This window comes from Equus caballus, chromosome 15, assembly GCF_041296265.1.
Source record: "Equus caballus isolate H_3958 breed thoroughbred chromosome 15, TB-T2T, whole genome shotgun sequence".
In the NCBI taxonomy this organism is placed as follows: domain Eukaryota; kingdom Metazoa; phylum Chordata; class Mammalia; order Perissodactyla; family Equidae; genus Equus; species Equus caballus.
Window position 1 is genome coordinate 16,614,069 of NC_091698.1, and position 21,774 is coordinate 16,635,842.

The window sequence follows — 21,774 nt, forward strand, 5'->3', positions numbered from 1 at the left end:
GTGGGACAAAGACGACAAAGTAGGCAGAATCAAAGGAAGAAAGAGAATGAAGGGGAAATTCCAAGAACATTTTAAAACAATTTCTGTCTTGCTGGAATAGAAGTCTGAAAGTATCATTTATCTTGTTCGGGGTAGAGCTGAGGTCTGTGGAAATTCCCATATAAGGCAGTTTGCTCATGGTTATTTCCTCAAGCAGACATTACAGCTCTCCAACTGAAAAAGGCATTACGCACTGGAGAGAAAAGAATTCTTTGGCAATGACATGCATATATACATTAAAGGCTGTGGTTTCTGTTCTTAATGGTTAGTAGATTTGCCAGGACATGTCATCCCCACGCCCAAATATGGTTCAGCACACAGCAGTCAACACCACACAGTTTTCCTGTGGTCTCTACTGGTGGTGGTGATAAAGGCTGGTATGACCTTCCTGCTCTCCATAAATGGCCCCTCAGTCAATAACGTCCTACAAGATATGGTAACATCTTTAATTTCTGTTAAAGAGCAGTTCTGCCTTTTACGTGTGGTCCCTTTCTTCCACAGAGTTTTCCTTCTTAGGTGAAGCGGATCTCCTGAACCACCATAATTTTCCCCAATGGCTTCAAAGCAGAGCCTCTACCTTTGAATTTTTAGGACGAGTCTCACTACCTTTTTCTTAGATCTATGCAGGCAAATTTGGTAACTACTAGGCACATGCAGCAACTTGAAATGTGGCTAGACCAAACTGAGATACACTTTAAGTATAAAACACACAAGGGATTTCAAAGATTTAGTTCAACAAAAGTAAACTATCTCAATAATTCTTTAATATGATTACATGATATGTATACAGTTTGGATGTGATAATAGTTTGGCATATTGAGTTAAATAAAATATATTATTAAAATTTATTTAACCTGTTTCTTTTTCCATGCAGCTACAAGAAAATTTTAAACTATACTTGTGATGTGGCTCACATTACATGTTTATTAGATAGCACCATTCTAGATAATATAATAAACCTTGTTTACTGAATAAAGAAAGTAGCCCAGAAAGCATTTTGAGGAGAAGGCACTGAAAATTCAGGCATGCCCTGTCCAAATTTAAGAAAAAAGGAATCCTTGAATCCTTTCATTTCTAACCACAGAGCAAGGGGAGTGGCAGCCTGGACTAGAATTCTGGTGCTCTCTCTCTCTTCTTAGCCAGGGCAAATTTCTTCACTTGCAGATTAGATTTTCATCCATAACATGGGCATAATAAAACTCCATACCTGCTGTCAAGGACCAAAAAACAGAAGGAAAGCATTTTAACATTTTGCGACACAAAGTATGTCCTCAGTAAATGTTAACGTCCCTTTCTTTTAAGGTCCTGGAAATCCTGTGGACACGTTCAGTAGCTGATTTAGTCATCTTGGGGTTAGTCATGGAAAGCCTGGATTCCGATTCTCTTTTTTCCCTCTTCTCCAATCTAATTACTTCCTTAGAGCTCACCCTTACAGGGCGAGGGTATACAGGGAGCCTTCTGGGCAAAATCTATCCCCTTCCCACAGCTGCACTGTCTATTCTGTTTGTCTCATATTCTTCCCACCTCCCTTCTGCTAGCGCATGTATTTAAAAAATCATTAAAATTAACTTCAATATTGTGGCTACTGCTCATTTTCTCCTTAGGACCGTTATCAATAGCTCATTGCTACTGCCTAAATTTAAATACAGCTCTGTTACAATTTTACCTATTTTGTGTGTGCACACTCTGTTTTCTTAAGACACATGGATACATCCTTTATTTCCCAGTAGTGTCTCAACAGATACACAATGAATGACATTTATAATAGTCTCAGAAATAAGTAAAATAAAACTGAATGTTGACTTTCAGCTACTGACCAGGTCAATCAGGTTTACAGGGAACGAAAAGCAACTTCTTTGACTAGGAAACTACATCTGATTTGGTAGTCTGGGGTTTATTTCTGGCTGGTTTGTCCATGGAAAATTAATGTTTATGATTTCCTAGCAGTATGCTAGGCTGGCAGCCCTGAAGATTGAATTCCTCCCTTGGATGGTGCTATTTTCTTATCTTCCAGTCAACCTTCCCCAAATACTTGCTGTTATTTATTACAAGGACTAACCCTTCCGAAAGTCTGGCTTAAATAAGTTTATTGTGTGTTGGTGTGATCGAACCTCTGGATATCACTCACCTCTAGGACTCTCTCCACAAGGAAGACAGCAACTCTAGGTCGGGACTGGATGGAAAAGAAGGATCAACTCCTGCCAGATTTCCTCCTTGCTATCGCTTTAGAGAAGATAGGGGCTGGTGACAGAAGCAGAGGAGGAAAAGGAAAGGGAAAGAAACAACGAGGGAAAGAAAAGGTAAGAGAAGGGTTGAGAAGACTGAAGAAGGAAAAACGCAAAGGAAAGAGAAGAGGGTCTTTGCAGTATAGTCAGGCGTGGGACACTTTAAAGAGGTCAGCATCTGTGGAGATGCGAAGCAGAAGAGAAAAACCATGAGATGATCAGATACAAAGCAGAACTTGGCTTCTTTTTAGCTCAGAACCCTGAATTCTAGAAGTTCTGGATCTCAAAGGAGACACACATGAATGGTGCAGAGTAAAACAAAAAATAAAGGAAGGAAAAGAGTTGGTGGTCCCTCAAAAAATTAAACAGAGGGGCCGGCCCAGTGGCGCAGCAGTTAAGTTCACACGTTCTGCTTCTCAGCGGCTCGGGGTTCGCCAATTCGGATCCCGGGTGCGGATATGGCACCACTTGGCATGCCATGCTGTGGTAGGCGTCCCACATATAAAGTAGAGGAAGATGGGCACGATGTTAGCTCAGGGCCAGCCTTCCTCAGCAAAAAGTGGAGGACTGGCAGTAGTTAACTCAGGGCTAATCTTCCTCAAAAAAAAAAAAAAAAATTAAACAGAATTACCACATGACTCAGCAATTTCACTGCAGGGTTTATACCCCAAATAATTGAAAACAGGGACTCAAACAGATACTTGTACACTCATGTTCCTAGCAGCATTATTCATAGCAGCCAAAAGGTGGAAACAATCTAAGTGTCCACTGAGAGCTGAATGGATAAACAAAATGTGGTACACCTATACAATGGAATAACATTCGTCCATAGAAAGCATTCTGATACATGCTACAATGTAGATGAACCTCAAAAACATTTATGCTGAGTAAAAGAAGCCAGACACAGAAGGTCATATGTTGTATGATTCTACTTATATAAAATATATAGAAGAGGCAAATTCATAGAGACAGAGAGTGGATTAGAGGTTATCAGGGGCTGGGAGGAGGGAATGGGGAGTTAATGGGTATGGGGTATCTGTTTGGAGTGATGGAAAGTTTTGGAAATAGATAGTGGTGATGTTTGTACAACATTAGGAATGTAATTAATGCCACTGAAGTTTATACTTAAAAATGAAATGACGAATTTTATGTCATATGTATTTTGCCACAATAAAAAAAGAGGAAAGGAGGGAACATTTGTTGACCTCTTAAATCTCACCAAATATGAAACTAGGATCCTTTTACATCCATTAAATTAATCCTCATTAGTCACAGATTAGGTATTACGGCCATTTACACAGGAGGAATCTGCAACTCAGGTAGTAAATAATGTGTTCAGAATCATAGAAGTGGCAGAAGTAAAATGTGAACCCAAGTCTGGTGGCTCTAAAACCCAGCTCTTTCAACTATACCCAAGTGTTCAAGAGGAAACAGGCTCAACGAATAAACAAACAAGGGAGAAGGATTCTCCTTACAGGTCTGACACACTTGCACAAGCTGACCCAGAGAACTAGGTGTCTAAACACTTTCCCAGGCTGCAAACAAGCTGCTTGGCAGCAGCAAAGAAACTTCCTTTTAGCACAGTTTTTAAGCCCTATAAATATACTGCTAAAAGAATATCTGCCTCTTCTCTCCCCCTGCTGAGAATACTTGGTAAAGTTTACTTTTTCAATTTCTCATGTGCTATATATCCTATCCCAAACTCTCATCTGAGGTGCTAAAGTGCCCATCCCCCAACCCCCAAGAGGACCATTATATATTTGTAGCAATGTTTGGTATATAAAATACTTTCCTAGACGTCACCTCATTTAATTTAATCAATCACTCTATAGGACATCAACATCTCCATTCTGTAGACTGATAAACTATGCCCCAGAAGCAACACCCAACTCGGAGCTAAAATCTGTCCTAGTGTAGACACCGGACAGAGGCATTTATGGGAGCATTGCTCCTATATTATAGCTTTGTTCTGAGAATGAATGGATCAATCAATGTATTGCTAAGAACTTTTGGACAAGACCTAATTCAAAATCACTGTAAGGCCTCTGCACTAAAAAAATAAAACTAAAAATATTTTTTTAAAGTTTCCTAAAAGCTTTACCTTTTCTCTGGGAACTTTTGGAGCTGCTGACATCAAGAAATTGTCAATGAAACTTAAGACTCCTTCCCATCCTTATGACGGATTCAAGGCCCCGTCACGAGACTGTTGAAACTTCTGCTGCAGGACACTCACACATCTGGTCCCATCAACTGGAACCATTTCTTAGTCATCTTTGTATTGCCAGAACCTAGCACAGTGCTTCTCATGGAGAAAACAAGTCAAATATCAACCAAATGAAGGAATCATTAACACAACCTTTCATATGGTGTTGCAATATCCACTCTCCGGTCCTCCCCGTCCATCCTTTACACGGCAATGTTACCATATCATTTCACTGCAAAATCACCCCAAAATTTCATATTGCATTCAAGACCAGTACTCCATGTGCACTCCCTGTCACTCTCACCCCTCAAACACACCTTACATCCTCACACATTAGATGCCTTTAGAATTTCTTTCATTCATTCAACACTCATTTATTGAGCACTTCGTGCTCTAGGTTCTGGGAATACAGGAGTTAACAAGGGAGACATCACCTCTGCTTCACAGCCTAGCGGGAAAGAGTAGAAAAGACAGGGCATTTGAAAGGCAGGAGGGGCCTGAGGGCAGGGCACAGATCAAGTATGCCCTTGCAAGCCAGAATAAGAACTCCAGGTTCCAGTCCAGGTGAGATGGAAAGGCAGGGGAAGATTCTGAACAGAGAAGTAAAGTTGACCTGCAAACTTTTGCTCAACCTGTTGCCAACTCTGCCTAGGACCCATCATTTTTTAAATGTTGAAATTTACTCACTCTTCAAAGCCCAACTCAAAAATCACCAGCTAAATGGTGCCATCCCTAAGAATTATAGGTCACGCCTCCTTTTGGTTGTCCCCCAAAACTTGAAAGCATTCATGATGATCTGATTATGTTCGGTTATTTGTATGCAATTTTTAAATAGCACCAAGTGTGTATGTTTATCCAGAGTATTTTATTCATTTTTTATTCTATGAGCCATGAACATTGCCTGTTTGCAAACCAAAGTGTGTACCCTTTTTATTAATTGAAAGACCAAATTAAAGTGACCATCCTCTTTGGAACTTTCTTTCTTGCTCCTGAAAAAAATAATTCTGTTCTCCTGATCACTATAACTATTCCATATTCCATGATTATGTGCGTGTATGTATATATATAACACACATATATATAAAATAACATACATAAAATAAGAAACTCCCTTATGCATCACCCCATCTATATCACAGGCATATTTCTCTCAAGGTTATCATGAACTATAAAATAAATGTTTTCATAAATACATTTAAATCTCCAAGGAAATTCACTGTGTAAGGCAAATCAGGTGGAAGGCAGAAGACCCTTTTGGGGTGAGTAATCACCTCTTAAATGTTTTACAAATGTAGACTTGGTGCATTATGGTTCCTTTAAAAATGGCCTGCCATGTTTCAAATGGAGTTACACAGGTTAGTGAGTGAGACTAACTCCTCAACTACTTATAGTTGCCTTTTTCCCACCATGGCAAGATGAAAGTTCACTAACCATAGTTTTAAACAGCACAGGCTTGTTTGTTTTTCTTAAGACCCTGGATAGAATTTGGGTTAAAAAATACTTAATGTAATAAAATGCCAAAAAAGCATTACTAAGGACTCTTACAGTATAAGTCTCTGCAGGACTGTAAACTATATGGCACTAAGCATTATGAAGGTTGTTAATACTTTCTTTGCAAACATAAGGGTACAGCCTCCCTTCCTCACCCACTCTTGCTTTGAAACCAATAAAACATAAAGTTGTTTTTACATATACTCAGTAATAAAACACACACCCACAGGAAGTAACAAGCTCAACGGTGACCCGCGCAGCAGGCAGGAGAAAACTTTAATTAGCACGGCTAAAGGCCACTAAAACCCACTCCAAACCTTTTCTGTTACTGTACCTGCAAGGTTAGACAAATATCTTTTAAATAACTGAGAAAGGTAGGCCATAAGGAACACGAGTCTAGAAATACAACAAACACCCTGGGTTTGGCTGGTCCAGGCCATCCCATTACTACTTCTCGCAAACTTTCACTCGTCTGTCCCATCGCTTTGCACACACAGCCCCACCCCTGCAGGCGCAAGGCGATATTCCAGCACCTTACCTGCTGTGCCTCCACGCCCCTTTTCTCTTCGCTCTAGAATAAGAATCTCTTTCTAGTACTTCTCTTCTTATTTTCATTCATTTATCAGGGCTTGGGAAGCCAGTTTCACATCACAGTGAATTATCTTTAAAAGCTCCTGCTTCCTATACCATAGAGGACTTCCTCCTCTTAACTTCATATCTGCTGCCTTGAGCTATATTTGAGCCAATGAAAGCAAGTCGAAGGTTTCCTTTTCTGCATTCAGTCAAATCATGTGACATGGAGTGTTACACCGTAACCCCACAGTTCTGAAGCAATAAGACAACCCCCCTAAATGTCGTAACTCACATCCTGTTGAGCGGGGTTGTATATTTTACTAAGTTAAGAAATTCACCCACAAACTTATTTAAAGTATTTGTAATATCCAGAAAAATATTTACAAAAATGAATAACTGATCAAAAGAGAAAGAAGTGAACTTCCATAAAATGACAGCTTGCACCTTTTGGGACCTCGACATTATCTACAAGTTTGAATTCATAGAGCTTCTTTTCAGGTTCCTCTGAATGCTTCACCACTTAGGAGTTGAGCAGCTTGTCTTTATTTTATCTTCCCTGTGGCACGGCCCAGCTCACAAACAGGCAAGCCAAACTCTGTCTGGCTGACCAGTGCGAACGGCTCCTTCTGTCCCAGATGTCCTCAACACACATAGTGCAGGGAGGAGCAAGGCCAGCGCTTCTGAGGCCTCACACACCGACTGAGTCACCTCCCAGGACTCCAAGGGGCCAAGTTTCCACCCAAGAATAATAAATGGATCTTCGGTTGACATGGAGGAAGCCCTCAAAAGCAATTAATGCAGGCTTCCATGAATGAAGACTTCCGTGCCCTGATTCACTGAGGATACTACAAGAAACTTCCTTAACTAATTTCTTTATTATAGAGCAGTCACTTTTAGGATGATAACAGCATTTCTAGGTTAAAGGATCTGAGGTTAATCTTTAAAAACGAGAAAACAATGCACCACCTTTGCTCATTACACCAACACTACAGATTGGGTGCTGGCAGCATTTAGAGACAGCGATGGCAGATGAGTGGCACTGACAGGCACCTAGGATGGCCGCCTACTTTACAGGGAAGGAGTTTAGCGCCTGGAGAGGTGGAAGAACTCATCTAAGACAAGCTAAAGGCAGAGTGAGTTGTAAAGCCCCGTGCTCTGCCCAGCACTCCCTGGGGGGCACACTCATAGGCTTCGCTCTCACGTTGCACTCTAAAACCTAATCATCAGAGCTGGCTTTAGGTTTCCCACACAACACTCAATGCAGAAAAATTCCAGCAAGAATATTTTTCTGGCTTTGATTTACTTTCTTCAAGGATATGGGAATGGAATGCAGAAGGAAGCTGGAAGTGCCAAGGCTGTTTGTGAGTGAGAAGCAGGCCCTCCTACCCCTTCCCACCAGGGACAGTCCTACACCACAGACACAAACCCTGGGAAGCAGCTGCGATCTCTCTTGGGAGAAGGAAACAGAACGGAAGGCTCCTGAGCCGGAGTCCCAGGACAAGAAATTCTCTCTAAGAAAGTAACTTACGTCACTGCAGTTAAAATCCAAAAGAGGGGACCATTTGATATTTTTGTGTGTCCCAAATCTTTACTGATTGCCATGCACTGTGAAGGAACAAACAGGGTGCTGTGACAGACAAGGGGGCACACATGGCAGGGTGACTGGGGGAACTCTATCTTGAGTTCCTCCAGCTCCTATCTCACCCTTCTCCTCTCTTCAAGCGCAGCCTCACTTCCCATTTACTCTTCAATTCAGTGCAATCTGGAAACATCTCCTATTAAGGTCACAATCACCTGTTAAAAAACAAATCTAGAAGATATTTTTCAATCCTTATCTTACATTTGACATTCATCAACAACGCTCTCCTGAAATTTTCAGTTCAATTCCCTTCGTTTCCAGACCATCAGACTTGTATCTCTCTGATCATCCCATCATTGTTTCCTCTGCAGGACCCTCTTCATCTGCCTGCCTTTAGGTATGGCAACTCCCCTAGTTCTGACACTGGCCCTGCACATCTTATTGTGTACATTCTCCCTGATCACTTCATCACCTCTAACGGCTCCACTACTTCCTCCATATTAGTAACACCAGCCAGATCTTTCTCCTTAACTTCCCAGTCATACAGCAAACTGTCTGCTGGCTGTTTCTATGAAGACATCTCAATAGGCAATTCAAACTCAAGATGACTAAATAAGCCAGTGTCCCTCTCCCCGCTATGCCTATATCTGGTTCTTCCTCTTAATATGTCCTCTCTCAGGTATGGCAACATTACCTAACCCTGGAAAGGTCTCAGTCATCCTTGACTCCTTATCTTCAAATCATCCACTTCTGCTAATTTTAACTCCTAAGTAGTTCTCAAATGCGTCCGTCCGCCCCAGCTCACTCGCACTGTTAGCCCTGCCACAGTTCTAGCCTTCATGATTCCTCTCTTGGTCTGCTGCTGCAGCCTCCTAAGTAGCTTCCCTGCCGCCAGCCTGGCCTCCTTCAATCAAATCCAAGAGACCCAGCCAGCAAGTGATCCAGGGAACCTGGTGTTTCTCTAAGGAACTTGCTCTCTACTTCACTGAGCACAAAGTCAAGCCCCTACAGGAAGCATACAAACCCTACATCACCTGGCCCATCTATTTCCCCAAATCCTCATCTCTGGACACTCCCCGCCACTCACTATATGCAACCCAGCAGTGACGCACACACCACACAGGCCCTCATCTAGATGTTGCTGCTTATACTGACACCTCAGCCTGAAGGATCTTCCCCATCTTCCCCTCACTGACTCTAACATCCTTGTGCAACTGACATGAAGCATCAGGTTTTCAAAAAACCTGTCCTAACCCTTTTCCAGTCCTACTCTCCTGTTTAGATCTGGCACTCCTCCTCACTCACATTGCAACCGCTTCTGTTTCTAACCTCCTTGAGGGCTGGAACTAGACTCCTACTCATCTTATGGCCCTTGTGCCATGCCTAGCATACACACCAGGCATTTAATAAAGTTTAACTAGAGCAAGCCTGTAGGAGAGGCACTGTCATTCTCACCTTACAGATAAGGAGAAAGATGCTCAGAGAGAGGTTATATGACTTTTTAAAAGTCACTCAAGGATAAATCTAAGAAAGGAACTTGAAATGCAAAAGCACACTAGCTAAATTAAAGTCTTTTTCTTAAAAGCAGAAAGCCTCTCAGAGCTAAACGCGGTGGGAGCAGGGAATGCGTCTAAGTTTTGGACTCTGGAGCCTGACAAGGTGCTACCTGGCACATTGTAAGTACCTCATAAATATTGGTTGGCTCACTAAGACTCCAGAGAGGGTCGCTTTCATTTATTCAGCACGCACAAGTGGGTTTGCTTCTCTCCAGCAGAGGGAGCTACAGCTCTGCATCATCTCCAGCTACAGACTGGGTGCCCTGGTAAAAGAACGGGTCTTTTTCATCCATCCACTGCTATGCTTTTTCCTTTATAAGCCTCCCACGGATACAAAGAAAATCAGGATCAATGTTTTCCATAGAATACTCTCTGAATGGTCACAGATCTACTTTATACCTTGTTCAATGTCCTTGCATATGTTTTCCTCTCTGGCCTTTCAAAAACTCTGGGCAATTTCACCCAACTTGGTTCTACCCAATCTATCAACTGCTACTGAATTTCTCCATCTTTATATACTCTTCTTAGGTTCTTATTACAAAAGACGTTTATAACCCAACAAGTTCATCATCTTTTTTCCTATACATATGCTTTCCCCAGGGTCTCTGCCCCATTTCACTTGAAAAAGCATTAGTTTAGTTTTTAACCATCTCTCTTTTAAAAACAAAAAACAAAATGAAAACCTTTTCAATATATCCTAATCATTGTCTGAAAGGCAGGCTTTGAGCTTCAAATAGGATAAAAACAATTAATACCACTAAAGAGAGTAAAGCTTAAAGAAAAATCCCAAACTTTATTCTTTACTCAATTTACAAATTACACGGCATTCCAGGAAAACTTAGCGTTTATTAAAACACTAAGTAAATTGAAACCGTGTAAAAGTACTCCACAATTATACCTAAAATAGAATTAGGTGCTATGCTCAGATAACTATAAAAAGATTTTTTCCATTTTTAAAATTTTTAACCTACACCAAAGTCTTGAGGATGCAAACCCTGTGACACCCAGCACCCCTAGCCTGGCCGATTCAACACCTAGTGTCCTTTACGTCAAACTATCGGGGGAACAGTAAATGCCCCACACATTCCCAGGTGCTCCTTAGGGAGCACTTCTAGCCCCACTGAGAACTATTCACCCAGAGGATTTCTGAGCACTGATTAAGTACCCGAAGGAACCACTTGTTGGTGTTTGACTTGACCTATTTAATATACAACACTGAATACTATTAATATTAAAACACTGTAACTAAAAAAATTCCAACTCTAACTTTTTAATCAAGGAAGTCCCCAATTTGTAAATATTTTCAAACTGAGACAAAACTGTCAAGAAAACAGTATCATAAAAGAAGATGTGGTACATATATACAATGGAATACTACTCAGCTGCAAAACAACAAAACCATTCCATTTGCAATAACATGGATGGACCTTGAGAGAATTATGTTAAGTGAAATAAGCCAGCGAGAGAAAGATAATCTGTGTATGACTCCACTCATATGAGGAATTTAAAATTATGGACTAAGAACAGTTTAGTGGATACCAGGGGAAAGGTGGGGTGGGGGGTGGGCACAAAGGGTGAAGTGGTGCACCTACAACATGACTGACAAACATTAGTGTACAATTGAAATTTCACAAGACTGTAACCTGTCAATAACTCAATAAAAAAAAAAGAAAAATAAGTAAAAAAAAAGAAAACAGTATCATAAAATAGCAAGCCTCTTCTAACCATAACAGCCAAGAGAGAGCCCTAAAGAGCAGCATTTGGTCTAAATGCTCCTGGCTCTGGAGTCTTTCTGAGTTTGAGCAAGGTACAATCCCCAGCATACACTTAGACCCGAGCCTTTGTGAAGCATGGGAGCAGAAGAGGGGGTGCAGCTTGCGAATTTCCACGGCACTACTGTGGGAAGACTCCAGTAGCCCAAGGACAGGGCAGGAGAGGGACAATGCCGGCATATGGCATTATGTCGGAATGAGAGGCCCTGATGGCTGTGTTGGATCCCACAAGTACTACACTGGGGAACAGTTGTTCATACCCAAGTGTTCTTAAGTTAAACCCGGTCTGCTTAGGTATGCCAACTCAGCATTTTCAAAACTGAGTGAAAGCCCTACTCCTCTCCTGAACTAGCTTGTCTCCACACAAGACACCGCCATTCACCAGCTGGCCCCAAGCCAGAGACATGCGGGTCAGCCTCAACTCCTCAAACATCCTCGTAAACCTCCGAACGTCCAATGGCAAAGTCCTTTCCTTTTTGCCCCTTAACTATCTCTAAGTCTATGTGCACATTTCTATCCCTGTGGACAGTACCTACTTCTGGCACCATAACCTCTCACGTGGATCAACACAACAGCCTTCTAACTGATCTCTGAACTTCCACTCTTTCCTGATCACTGTCCCCAACCCACCCCCTTTCTGAGCCATTGCAAAATTGCCTTCTGGGCTATATACCCACTTGCCTCCACCTCACTTTCAGATCTAGCTCTTCTGATCACAGAACAGGCACCTACTCACGCTGGCTAGACACAGTGCTGGTTCCTACCCTCAGCCACAGTGACTAGTCCTGGTTTGGGCACCGGACCCAAGCTAAGCTAATCCGATTCTATTTCTTGAAAACTAGAAATCTGAATAGAGACTAATACTCTGCAGGGAGTACAAGTCAACTAATGGTATTACCCTACAGACAAATTCCACAAGTTCTGCTGAGATGCCCGGGGTTGCTCTAGTTGTCTGTCCTCTCCGAGACCTGTATGCGCAGCCCCTTCTTCAGTTCTGTGAGGCACCCCACTATCTTTCTAATAAATTCCTTTCTAGGTTATGTTTGCCAGAGTCAAATCCTGTTATTTGTAACCAAGGAAACTTAAGTAACAGTAAAATTGTCTTGGCCTGACAAAGTGACCCTTTCTGATCTGGCCGTCCCTGCTCCCACTCAGCACTTCCTAGGTCCACTCCTGACTCCACAGGCTCCAAGCCAGCCATGGGGATCTGCCTGCCACATCTCAACATCCTGCCCTCTCTTCCCTCTTGGCCTTTGCGCCTTCTGCTCTTCCTTCCCAGAATGTCATCTCCGAATGATTCCCACTCATCATGAGGACTCAGCTGGATGTCACCTCCTCTGGGAAATTTTTCCTAAGCCCCTCAGCCTGGTCATTCATGCTCCCTTAGGGCCTCGAACTCAGTACTCCTAACATAAAGCTTAACACTCCAAATTGTATTTGCCTGATTCCTCATTAGTCTGACTCCAAGTGGAAGTTTATTACAAGTGGTGATTCTTACTCACAGCTGTGTCTCCCACACAAGGTGCACATGCCTGGCAGAGAGCAGGCTCTTGTAACTACTTCTCACACAAATGAACGCACCCGGAAATCAGAAGTCCACTTCCACAACTCAAATGAGTTCTGAGGGCAGTGTGACAGAAGTGTAAATATATTTCTTTGGAATCAAGAGGCCATGGATATTCAATGTTAAATTCATTTTATTTTAATATTAATTCATTTCAAAATCAGTTAACCATGTGTTCACTTTAAGATTTGTGCACTCTTTTGTATGTGTTTTATACATCAATAAAAATTTTCAAACACATTAAACATAGCTGAAAAATATAGTTATTGACTAGTAATAAATTCCACACCCACGGGAACACCATCCGATGGCAGACTGACTACACATAAAATTCCCTGGGTTAGAGCCTTAATTTACCAATTACCAGCTGTGACGCCTTGGTTCAGTCAAAATATTTGATATTCAGCTTTACCATCTATAAAATGAGAATAATAACCATTTTGTCTAAATCTCAGGGCTATAAAAAAGACAAAGTGAAATCATAAAAATAGAATCATAAGGTGTTTTTGTTACAAAATTCTCTATCATCTCAGAGTGAGTGTTATTTGAACCATAAAAATCAGATTTTGAAGAATACAACACTTTGGCATGAAAATGCTTACACAATCCCAGGAATGTACACCAAAAGGAGATATGGGATAATGAATCCACGGTGCTAGCCTGAAATTCAAGGTTAAATTTATTCCTGAGGAAGAAAGGCTATTCCTACATCATCATGTTTCCTGGGAACCAGATTTAAAATTATTTACATTTCATGAACTGAAAGAGACATTTTTCTTACTTATGAGAGCTGAAATGCTTTTAAGAATTCAGCTGAGCTTTAAAACTGCTGGTTAAAGGAATCTCTGAGAATGGGGTGGAGTGAAACATAACTATTTCATACCCTGTGTGGTCAAGATCTTATAATAGCACCCAGTTATATTGTTAAGTTTAACATCTGAAGACTATTTCAAAATAAAAGTGCTTGCATTTAAAGGGAGTGTAACAAAACAGGATTGAGTATACAGATTAGAAACATATGAACTGATTTTTACATACCCAAGTGCAAAAGATGTGCTCCGTTAAAAATAATTTAATTGAAGAAGATGAAATGAGTCATAATTAGGAATTAGTGGTGACTAACTGGCAGTTTTATTATTTACTCTACTATAGCATCAAAACATGTACAATCTCATAAACACAAGCAACAGTCACTTGGTAAGAGGAAAGAACAGATGAACAAGATTTTATTTCCCAGAAAAAATAGATTTTCTTTTCTTGTAATTTTTGGTGAGGAAGACTGGCCCTGAGCTAACATCTGTTGCTTTTTCTTTTTTTTCTCTCCCCAAAGCCCCAGCACATAGTTGTATATCCAGTTGCAAGCCATTCTAGCTCCTCTCTATGTAGGATGCTGCCACAGCATGGCCTGATGAGTGGTGCGTAGGTCCGCGCCCAGGATCCAGACCAGTGAACTCTGAGCCGCCGAAGCGGAGTGTGCAAACTTAATCACTCGGCCACAGGGCTGGCCCCCAGATTTTCATTCTTTAGCCACTATACCAAAATATCTTATAAGTTCCTAGAAATGCCAAACAGTAGTTTAAAAACATCTGAACCACCGTTTTTCTCTCTTACTTAAAAGATAAAGTACTATAACAGAGAAATTAGCATTTATTAAGAATATAAGTGGGTAAAAACAGCAAAAGTGACCTTTTGAGTGCATGCCAGTGTAACTTGTCATCACCACCCTGCAGCACTAAGACAGCTGCTGAGGGGCCGGCCAGGTGGCGCAGCGGTTAAGTTCGCACATTCCGCTTCTCAGCGGCCCGGGGTTCACCAGTTCGGATCCTGGGTGCGGACATGGCACCGCTTAGCACACCATGCTGTGGTAGGCGTCCCACGTATAAAGTAGAAGAAGATGGGCACGATGTTAGCTCAGGGCCAGGCCTCCTCAGCAAAAAGAGAAGAACTGGCAGTAGTTAGCTCAGGGCTAATCTTCCTCAAAAAAAAAAAAAAAAAAAAAGACAGCAGCTGAGTGGTGACAAGTACCTGTGGGGTGAAAATCTCCTTCATTTTCACTTCGGCAAATGCGCCCCCAGTGACTACCGCTTAACTCTAACTGTGAGGCACAGGATACATGAGGAGGAATATGGCAGAGCCCCTGGCCCTGAGCAACTTCCTAAACTGTGAGATACACACAAAGCACATTACAATACTGGGTGAAATAGTGTAGTGGTGTTTGCAAAGAGCTGTGGGATACAGCAGCAGCAAGAGAGGCTTTACAGAGTCAGCAACTGAAGTGAGTCTACTGGCTGTGCTCACAGAGCAGAAGAGGAGGGAAGAAAGGCAATTCCCAGGGAAGAGAATAACTTGAAAGACCACCAGCTGCTAGGACACGGCAGACACAGCGCTAGGCCTCAGGCAACAGGAGTAGGACACAGTTTAACTGCTTCTACTGAGCTTAAAGTTCAGTGGGGAGACAAAGGTCACTGATTACACAACAATATGCTCAGTGCACTAGGAGTTCTCAGAGGTCATACTGCATTCTGGGAGTTTCAAATCCATTTTCAAGGAATTTGGACATAGGAGTCACGATGAAACAACGGTCTAAGGAAATGTGAAGCAGTAACAGAAACAGCGGCCGCGTTTGGGGTGGTCATAAAACCCCGTTAGACAGCACTGTCCCCTGTCTGAGAGGAGCTCTTCTGTCCTCGAGGACTGCTCACTCGGCATCTCTTTTAGGACAGTGACCACATGCTGCCACGTCTAAGTAGACGTGGGATTCCCTCTGCTCCTCTGGGCTCAATTCTGGCCTCCGAGAGTGGGCACTGTGCCCCTTCCTTTGTAACCACTGCAGTGTAAGGTGTGAGACTCAGCTGCAAAAGACTTGTTAACGTGGACCGGTTCTAACAGTTATCAAAGGTTCTAATCCACCCCACTCCAGGATGAATAAAACCTGGTACCTAGTAGCTCTCAGTCATGTACATAATTCCAAAAACCAAGAATTAAAATGATTAGCAAAAACCAATAATTAATAATAAGCCTCTGTCACTACTGTCATTCCATTAAGACTGACATCAACAAGACCAGGCCTTTTCCGCACTCCTAAACCCTCTGCTCCTGTTACATCTCAGCCACGGCGTACAGGAGAATGTGGAACCCCGGCCTCGGCCGCCTCTGTGTCTTGATGCAGGTGTAGAGCACGTGTGCCTATCAGTACTATCTTGCTACTGTTTCTGTCCCATGGGCAACCTCTTTTGGTTGGTTTTGGCTATAGAATCAAGAATGCTATATCGTATGTTATCCAAACATCTAAAATGAACATCAGACTCACAGACAAACACACAGAAGCAGAAAAACTAAACAACTCTGATGACTCAAGACTTATTTCTGGAATAGTCATTACAATTCAAAACACAGAGTTTTTTAAAGAAAAACTTAACAACGCCTAAAAGGAAGATGGAGAAAAGGAAGGCTGCAGCTCAACCTCTCCTCTAAAAGCCAGCGTTCAATCCACACCACGCAGCCGGGGAGCCTGGCTGCAACAAAACGCTGTCACATGTCAGAATCTGAAATAAGGAAAGATTAACCACAGAACTGCACCAGAGCAAAAGGGCCCCCAGACAAATTTCAAAGAGAAAGGTCTTCTGATGACAAGAAAGAGAAAAAGCCCAAAACATCTGAATGCTAACACAGCTTTAAACAAAGAGGTAATTGTCAGTGTCTGCTAGGCACTGGCTCTTTGTGAGTCCTAAGGGCAGCAAAACTACTCACTATTTCAAGCTAACCTTGGGAGCGCTGAAGTTTTACCACACAGTCGTCAATGCCAAGCTTGCTGACTCCGGTTTTTCATTGTTTCGAGAATGAAAAGCATATAACTATGTTTGCAAAAGTATGAAAAAACACATTTACTCCAGGTTTAAAAATCCCATCCCCATCCCCCCAACCTTGTAGGGGAAGTTACAAATGATAAAACAAACTGGTGAGGAAAAAAATAGTGTGAGAAGTTAGTTACATAACTGATGACTCCAAACGTGTGTTACCTACAGCAGGGAAGACATATTATAAAAGTAATAAGATTATCCCACCAAATTGGGAAGCACACTTGTCTAAATGATTAAATTTCAACATAAAAATTAGCAAGGCATGGGGGTTGTGAGTAGGCAGAGCACAGAGGATTTTTAGGGCAGTGCAAATAATCTGTATGATGCTATAATGATGGATACAAGTCATTATACACTTGTGCAAACCCACAGAATGTACAACACCAAGAGTGAGCCCTAACGTCAACTGTGGACTTTGGTGTGAATGTGAACTCACCAACTGTAACAAATCCCACTCTGGTGGGGATGTTGACAGGAGGCCATGCACGTGTCGGGGCAGGGGGCATACGGGAAATCTCTGTACTTCCCTTCAACTTTGCCATGAACCTAAAACTGCTCTAAAAAACAGTCTTTAAAAAAAAAATGAGCAAGACTTGACTGTAAAAGTCAAATGATATTCAATTAGTACCCAACTCAATCATCAGAAATTTGAAGTCAATTCTATATTAAGTTTACAATTCTGAAATTTCCACAGGAAGCCATATCATGTAATAAATTCCATATAATAAAATCATGACCAACTCACAAAAGTCTGTGTGGTCCAAAATGTAGCCAAAAAAGGAGATGGCAGAGCAGCAATCAAGGGATATGGAAACCGAGGACTCTGGTTCAAATCTCTACAAAGGTGTACTGGGGGATGATGGCCTTGAGCAAATTATTTAATGTCTCTGAGCTTCACCTTTCTCATCTGCCAAATAGGTAAAGGAATACTTGCCCCATCAATTTCATGTGGCATTCAAGCTCAAATGAAAATAGTACACCTAACAGTCATGAACAACAACATACTGCTCCTCATCCTCACCAACCCCATCTGGGGCTGGCAGAGAAGATGACAGGGCAAAGAGGAGTCCAAGGTTCAGCAGCCAGGACCACAGGTAAAGGTTCTGGGTCAGAGCTGTCGGCATGTGCACAAGGGAAGTCTTGGGTAGCAGAGAGCAGTCAGGTGAGAAAAGAGCCCCAGCAAAGGCTCCTATCAAATGCAAGGAGAGCTGTCCAATAAGCACCAGGTCATTCCTAAGGAGAGAATGACTTACACAAGCCTCCACTTCAAAGTGCTCAAACAAAAGCAACCTCTTCTTTCCAAAGCTTTAATCATCTGTTCTCCTTTGAAAATTCTTTCCCTGATTCTGTCTAGCTTTCTCTGTCCCTGAGAGAAATTTCATCTACTTAAAAAAGAAAACTCAACTACAAAACTCACGCATTTTGTACTCTTGGGCAAAAGATATTCAAAGCCTTGGGTAATATTCAGGCCTAATCAAAAGCAAAGTTCACACAAAGAGCAGACTTTTAGTCCAATTCCCTAATACACATAAATCGTACTCCCCTCCCAAACCTATTTCCACTTTATTCGGATTCAGGTACCTTTTAAACTAGGAATGTGGAGACCGAATAAAGCCTATAGCATAATAGAAAAAGCCAAATTTGAGTTTAAACCCAGATCAGCCATTTACTGGCTGGGAGAAAGGTCTTTAACTCAGCAAGTTCCTCAAAAAACTCCAGGGCCCTTACCAGTGCTCCTGGTTCTACGTGGCTCTCTCCCTCAGCCCCTTCACAGCTTTGGTCAAATGTCACTGCAGCGAAGACTTCAACCACACCCTACTTAAATGTGCAACCTCCACCTCCCATCCCCTAGATCTTTCTCTAATTTATGTTTCTCTACATCACTTATGACCATCTAATATGTTTTATTTATTTGTTTATGATCTGTCTCCCCCTCAACCAAGATATAAGCCCCATAAGGACAGGAGTTTTGCCTGTTCTGCTTCCTGTTGTATCCCCAGAGCCTAGGACATACCTGGCCCATAGCAAGGATTCAGAATCATTTAAATGAATATGTGAATACAAGTGAGTTAATTCATCCCTTCACTGGGGCTAATATCACCTACTTTGCAGGATTTTTTGAGGATTACTTAGAAATAAAAAATCAAAATGCTCTGCCAAGACGGAATCATGAAGAAAAAGAAAATCTGAACAGACTGATTACTAGGAAGGAGAGTGAATCAGTAATCACAAACCTCCCAACAAACAAAAGTCCAGGACCAAATGGCTTCATGGTGAATTCTACCAAACATTTTTTTTTTTAAGATTGGCACCTGAGCTAACAACTGTTGGCCAAGCTTTTCTTTTCTTTTTTTTTTTTTATTGCTTTTTCTCCCCAAATCTCCCCAGTACATAGTTATATATTTGAGTTGTGGGTCCTTCTAGTTGTGGCATGTGGGACACCACCTCAGCATGGCCTGATGAGCGGTGCCATGTCCGCGCCCAAGATCCAAACCAGTGAAACCCTGGGCTGCTGAAGCGAGTGTGCAAACTTAACCACTTGGCCACGGGGTCGGCCCCTCTACCAAACATTTAAAGAAGAATTAGTATCAATCCTTCTCAATTCTTCCAAAAGATAGAAGAGGTAGAAACACTTCCAAACTCATTTTATAAGGTCAGCACTATCCTGATACAAAAATCAGAAAAGGACACTATAAGAAAAGAAAATTACAAGCCAATATCCCTGATGAACATAGATGCAAAAATCCTCAACAAAATTCAATAAGACAGGGGCCTGTCCCACAGCTGAGTGGTTACGTTTGCATACTCCACTTTGGTGGCCCAGGGCTCACAAGTTTGGATCCTGGGCGCAGACCTACACACCACTTATGAAGCCATGCTGTGGTAGCAGCCCACATAGAAGAAGTAGAATGACTTACAACTAGGATATACAACTATGTGCTGGGGCTTTGGGGAGAAAAAAAAATTTCAACAATACATTAAAGGATCATATATCATGATCAAGTGGGATTTACTCCAGTGATGCAAGGATGGTCCAATATCCACAAATGAGTCAATGGGATACATCACATTAACACAATGAAGGATAAAAATCATACGATCATCTCAATAGATGCAGAAAGAAACATTTGACAAAATTCAACATCTGTTCATGATAAACTCTCAACAAAGTGGGTATAGAGAGAACATACGTCAACGTAATAAAGCCAAATATGACAAACCCACAACTAACATTATTAAAAAAATGCTTTGCACACTGGCTGGCATATAGTAAGTATTCAACAACTGTCAGTTTCCTTTAACTTCTCAAGTCAAAATAACTGGCCAAAAGTTGCAGAACATTCCAAGCAGGCAACTCCAAAAGCACAGCCAACAGATCGCTGCACCCAGTGGACACACAGGGACAAGCGGGGTCACCCAGCACAGTGCTCCTCAGTGTAGTCAGTGGTCACAAGATTTTGTTGTCAATTTGCAATGAAATCAGTGCAGAAATTGCAAACAAGTATTTAGAAACTTACTAATTTGACAGAGGAATTTTATATCTGCTGAATCTAAAAAGAAAAAATTGACATATTCATATGACATTTTTTTCATTTCATTTTTCTAGTAACCCATTTTTACTCTCTTTTATAGAAGTACCAGTCAACAATGGACTGGAAATTATTATTTTTTTCCTTTTTTTTGGCGAGAAAGATTGGCCATGAGCTAACATCTGTGCCAATCTTCATCTATTTTGTATGTAGGATGCTGCCATAGCCTGGCTTGATGAGCAGTGTGTAGGTCCACACCCAGGATCTGAACCCGTGAACACTGACGTTGCCAAAGTGGAGCACGTGAACTTAACCACTACGCCACCAGGCCAGCCCCTGAAAGCTTCAATCTTCAGCACATTTTGGGAAGCACTGGCCAAGCATTCTTAACATGGCCCAGGGAGCTACAGAGCACCAACAAAGCTAACACACACTACATGTTCGGAACTGCAATTTTTGCTGGGTTCTAGGCCCAAAGAGGCATGGAGATGAGAGGTGGGTGGAGAAGTAGACTCAATAGCCAGAAGTTGCCTTAGGGATCCAGGCCAGTTCTATAATTTAAGAGAATTCCCTAAGACAGCATTGCTCAGAACTCCAATAGCAAAAGAGTCCCAGATACCTAAGGAGAAGATGACAAGGGTGCATGAGGAAACTTGGGGATGACAGATACGCACATTGTCTTTACCATAGTGATGATGTCATGAGCGAAAACCTAGGCTGTAAAATTCAAATACGAGTGATTTATTGTATGCCAATTATACCTCAACAAAGGGAAATTCATGGAAGGCAAAAGAGAACAGTAAGACACAAAGGTTATGGATACAAAGTCAGGGTTAAAGTATAAGTCCCATGATTAAGAAGCTATAGTTCTTCAAATCCTCCTTCAAAATAACTTTTCTAGTGGCTTTGTAAAAGGCCACCCATGATACAACCAATATTTAGACATGAGCTCAACGTATATTCAATTATGTGTGTGTGTTTTATTACAGTTTTCTAACTGCTGCATTAAATTCAGATTTTCCAGTAGAACTTCACCCTTTACCCACCTTTTAAAAAAACTTTTAAGGGTCAGTGGTTTTCAGCCTGGAGGCAAGCTGTTAGCCAAATCTGGCCAAGCTCCAGAAGAACAGATGATGCCAAATGACATACTCTCCCTCAGCAAATTTTAAGAGTCTCTCAGTTGCCTCCTCCATACAGTGAACAGCTCTCCTAAATAACGTCTTTAAGCCCCTGTCTCTCCTTATCTTCTTATCATACAAGACTATGTGCTAAATGCACAAAAACTAAAAACTGAGAGTCTTCAAAGAAAGAAAAGATTAAAGGTCTAAAGATTCACTGTCTAAAACAATTATTATTCCTACTTCTGTCACTGCATTGATAAG

At 41.7% G+C, this 21,774-nt stretch overlaps 1 protein-coding gene across 8 annotated transcripts in view; it reads right to left on the reverse strand.

Moving 5' to 3' along the window:
* LIMS1 (LIM zinc finger domain containing 1) overlaps nucleotides 1-21,774 on the reverse strand; it is a 158,556-nt gene that overhangs the window by 96,364 nt on the left and 40,418 nt on the right. Inside the window, exon 1 of one of the 8 annotated variants that reach the window (XM_070235014.1) lies at nucleotides 6,497-6,700. The exons of 6 other annotated variants lie outside the window; for them this stretch is intronic. In XM_070235014.1, coding sequence (XP_070091115.1) covers nucleotides 6,497-6,573 — 77 coding nt within the window. In that variant the 5' untranslated portion in view covers nucleotides 6,574-6,700. Of the gene's footprint in view, nucleotides 1-6,496; nucleotides 6,701-21,774 lie in introns of those variants that run through there. One more of the 8 variants, XM_014730864.3, reaches the window with a different exon arrangement.